The sequence below is a fragment of the Gavialis gangeticus genome, unplaced genomic scaffold (assembly GCF_001723915.1).
Source record: "Gavialis gangeticus isolate Ggan-Ray unplaced genomic scaffold, GavGan_comp1, whole genome shotgun sequence".
Classification (NCBI taxonomy): Eukaryota; Metazoa; Chordata; order Crocodylia; family Gavialidae; genus Gavialis; species Gavialis gangeticus.
In genome coordinates, this window is record NW_017729026.1 from 33152629 (window position 1) to 33156510 (window position 3882).

Consider the following 3882-nt stretch of genomic DNA (forward strand, 5'->3'; position numbering starts at 1 on the left):
ACTCGGGTCCCTTCCAACCCTAGAAACTATGAAACTATGCCGTGATGTCTTCAATATGACATGGCCTTCCAGTTGGGCCTTGAGGAGCAGACATGTGAAAGTTTGTCTCATCTTTTCAGGTACTCTCCACTTCATAATATCAAACTACCAGAAGAGGATGGAATCCAGTATCCAGCCACGTTACTTCTCACAGCAGACCATGATGATCGTGTGGTTCCTCTGCACTCACTAAAATTCATTGCTACTCTGCAGTATGCTGTGGGCCAAAGCCGTAAACAAACCAATCCACTTCTCATTCACGTCGACACCAAGGCTGGGCACGGAGCAGGAAAACCAACAGCTAAAGTTATTGAAGAAGTATCTGATATGTTTGCCTTTATAGCACGATGCCTGAATCTTGATTGGATTGAATAGGTAGAATACTTACTGCTTCAATTAGAAATCAAGGGCTTTAACACCGTTTAAAAGGAACCAACCAATCACTTGGTGTAGTACTTACATTTAAGAACTGGGGTTTAATATTTTGATCTACTCTGCTCTGACTTTTTAAGCTTCCTTATTTTTGGATTTATTTTCTAATAGATCCAGACCTATGTTTTAAATAGCATGTTCAAATAATAGCTGATTTGCTGTCAGTGTTGTGTACATTTAGATGCCAGAGTTAGTGATAGTTGTGCTTATCTCATGTAAACAATTTTAATGTATTTTGCACCTTTAAACATATCCCGTTCACCTGCAATTAAATGTAAGTACTGTTCCAATCTAAATACTCTGAGCATATTTTCTTAACAAAATACCTGTTTTTCTGAATGTTTAGGGTTACTGCCAATTCTTTTCAATTAATACCCTGAAGTGCAAGTATTCAGAGTCATTTCCAGTGAAATATTGCTACTAAGAAGCTTACAGTTCATGCTGTCCTTAACAGTGTATTACAGTCTAATATTCTGTTGTTCCTCTCTTCAAATATACAAAGCATCACCAGTTTACTACCTGCTGATTTATTTCCACATGGAGAAATGCTAGAATTTCTTCAGGTTGCACAAATAATGTTAATAATGGTATCTCACTGCTGTCTAGTCTTTGTTCAGTAGCAGTTAATCAACCGGATACCAGTAAAAAATAGGTTTCTCCAGTTTGACTGGATTCACCTTGTCCTGATGACCTTGGCAGAATGTTCTTTAATTAATGGATGCCTGAACAAAACCAACAGGTAAACAATAAGGGATGGGATAACTAAGTTCAGTTGCGTCTTTGACACGTGTGCACATGTGTGTGTGCACGTGTGTGTACACACACACACACACACACACACACTTTGTCAGCTGAGAAGGAAGTAACTAGGGCAGGTGCTAATTCCTTGATGCTTGGACCCAAGGCTCTGGTAGCCTATATAAGCATGCAAGTACCTTTGCATAGGTCCTTAGTACTAGATCCAGAAGATTTTAGATAGCTAAATCAAAATTATAGTACTAAACCTCCCTCCTCCCCCACCCACCTATAGGCATGCACACACACATTTGCACATGTGTACATACCTGAGAGATATCTGAACTCCATTGTTACCTACTTTGATTTCACGTTTCTACGATGTCTAGACCCAGAACTACCCCAGTCTTGACAAAGCACCTAGTTTCTAAACTAGTTGTTCTTCCACCTAAGTACTCTGATTGGCTTGATATAGTAGGTGTTTTTGGAGCATAAGTCACACACATTGACTGAATACAGTGGTGCTGCTACTTATGTCTAACACATAGGAAATAAAGGGGTGGATCACCTTTCTCTGGATAATAACCTACTGGCTAGAGCAGTCACCCAAAAAGTGGGAGACCCAAGTTCAATTCCCTCCTCAGGCTGAGAGAATTAAACCCACATTTCCATTTTCCCAGGTGAGTGCCAAAGCTACCTGGCTTGAGGCTGGGTAGGCATGTTCTCTACCGTCCTGTTAAAGCTGTTAAAAAAAATTCAAGATTCACCAAGCAATAAAAAGGAAGCAGAGCCTTGTAGCCCAGTGACTAGAGCACCCACCTGGGTTCTGCTCCCTTCTCTCAGGACCATTTCTGTATTACCAGTACATCCAATTAATATTTTTCATAAAACACAAGCAGAATCCTGGCAGCAGAGATAAGAACCCAGGACTTCCCCACCCCCCTTCCCCATAATGAGTGCCCTAAAGTAATATGCAGATGATATGCTTTCTTATTCTGGTCCTATAACTCATGCATTCCTTTCTGCACAGTCAGAATGCCTCCACAAAGCTTATGTGATAGTGTGGTGGTTAAGGCACTTTCTGGGATGACTGAAACTATGGGTTTGAGTGCCAACAAACTACAAAGGCCTACAACCCAGGACTCCCACTTTCTTGCTGACCATTTTAACCACTATTACATAAGAACATGGCACCATACTCTCCTCTTCCAGAAAGAACTGGCTCTGAAAGAAAAGACAGGTTTTAGGCTGTGGATCTCAGATTGGAATATAATTTAAGATGCACCCCTGCCTTCACTGCTTCCCGTTTGCTAGCTCTAGGTGGCTGCAAACTGAGTAGCCACCTAGATGCTCTCCACTTTGTTGGCATATCTACATGAGACACTTTACTGCACAGTAGACTAATCTGTGCAGTAAGGCATCACTGTCCACATGTGCACACCATTTACTGTGCAGTAAATCAGTCTTCTGCACAGTTAGCTACTACCTGTAAATACAGGTGGTAAACTAACTGGGCAGTAGATACTGTGCAATAGTGCATGTGTAGACACTGACGCAGGACAGCTTCCGGCCAACTCCCCAGAAGCAGGATAGCTCCCGGCTAGTCCCCAGCTGCACGGGGAAGCCGTATGCACGGGGAAGCCCTGGGAGAGCTCTGCGGCGACAGCCATCTCCCAGCCCCATACACATCAGGACCCCTCCTGGGCCAAATACAAACATTCAAAAAGCCCAAGGCTGAATTGATTCAGTCTTTGCAGGCTAGTCTAAGCTACAAAGATTGAACCCATAAGCAAATAAACAGACATTCACTTTTGATTAAAGAAATGCAGTCACGTGCCTGCAGTGGCTCAGGCCAGAAGCCAGAGAGCACTAGAGCATGGTGCTCGGGTGCACAGTGAGCATGGGCTGTGTGTTTACTTTCTCTTCCTGCTGCCCCTGAGGTCTCTGGAATTTGCACTCCAAAATCACAGAAGCAGGACTCTGTAGGGTTGCTCATCACTTCCTCTTCCTTCTTCCATGTGCTTCTGGAATTTGTAGCTCACAGTCACAGTCAACACTAAGTAAGCAGGCAGGGCAGCTCCATATTGGAGGAAGGGAAGTTTAACCCCCCTCCCTAGCCCCAGACCCCAGGGGGGGTTTGCTGGGCAGGGCAGGCCATGTTATATGAAACTGGTTTATGTGGACAGAACTTCTGTTCTGTTACAGGTTTTAACCAATTTCTGATCACTTAAACTGCTTTACGTGTAACTTTTGTCCCTAGCCCTGATGTGCAGGGGGCCAGGCAACAGCTACCACTGCAGTCAGCAGAGCTCTCTTAGCCCCCATGCTCCCTGGCATACCCTGGACTAGCACCCTGGGGGAGCCTGGAGATCCCCCTAGATGTTGCAGGGATCTAGAGCAGTATAGGAGTAGCCCTGTACTGGGCTGTTTCCATTAGGAACAGATTTGATCCCAACAGTGAGCACAGGTAGATGTGGTCCCAGGGAAGGTTTCCTGCACAGTAAGCCTTTGTGCTATTAATGCTATAAAGGCCTCCTATGCAGGAAGCCTTTATAGCATTAATAGCACGTGTAGACACACCGTGTGTATGTGTGCGCACATGCACATGTGCTATCTCTGAGATCCCATTCTGAGGTGCTCAACTCCCCCACCATGCTCTACATAGGGAACATTAGA

At 44.2% G+C, this 3882-nt stretch overlaps 1 protein-coding gene across 1 annotated transcript in view; it reads left to right on the top strand.

Annotated features, from left to right (window-relative positions):
• The window catches only part of PREP (prolyl endopeptidase), a 211945-nt gene extending 211178 nt beyond the window's left edge, over positions 1 to 767 (top strand). Inside the window, exon 15 of the mRNA XM_019520156.1 lies at positions 120 to 767. Coding sequence (XP_019375701.1) covers positions 120 to 414 — 295 coding nt within the window. The 3' untranslated portion in view covers positions 415 to 767. The remainder of the gene's footprint in view (positions 1 to 119) is intronic.
• Positions 768 to 3882: the final 3115 nt, after the last annotated feature.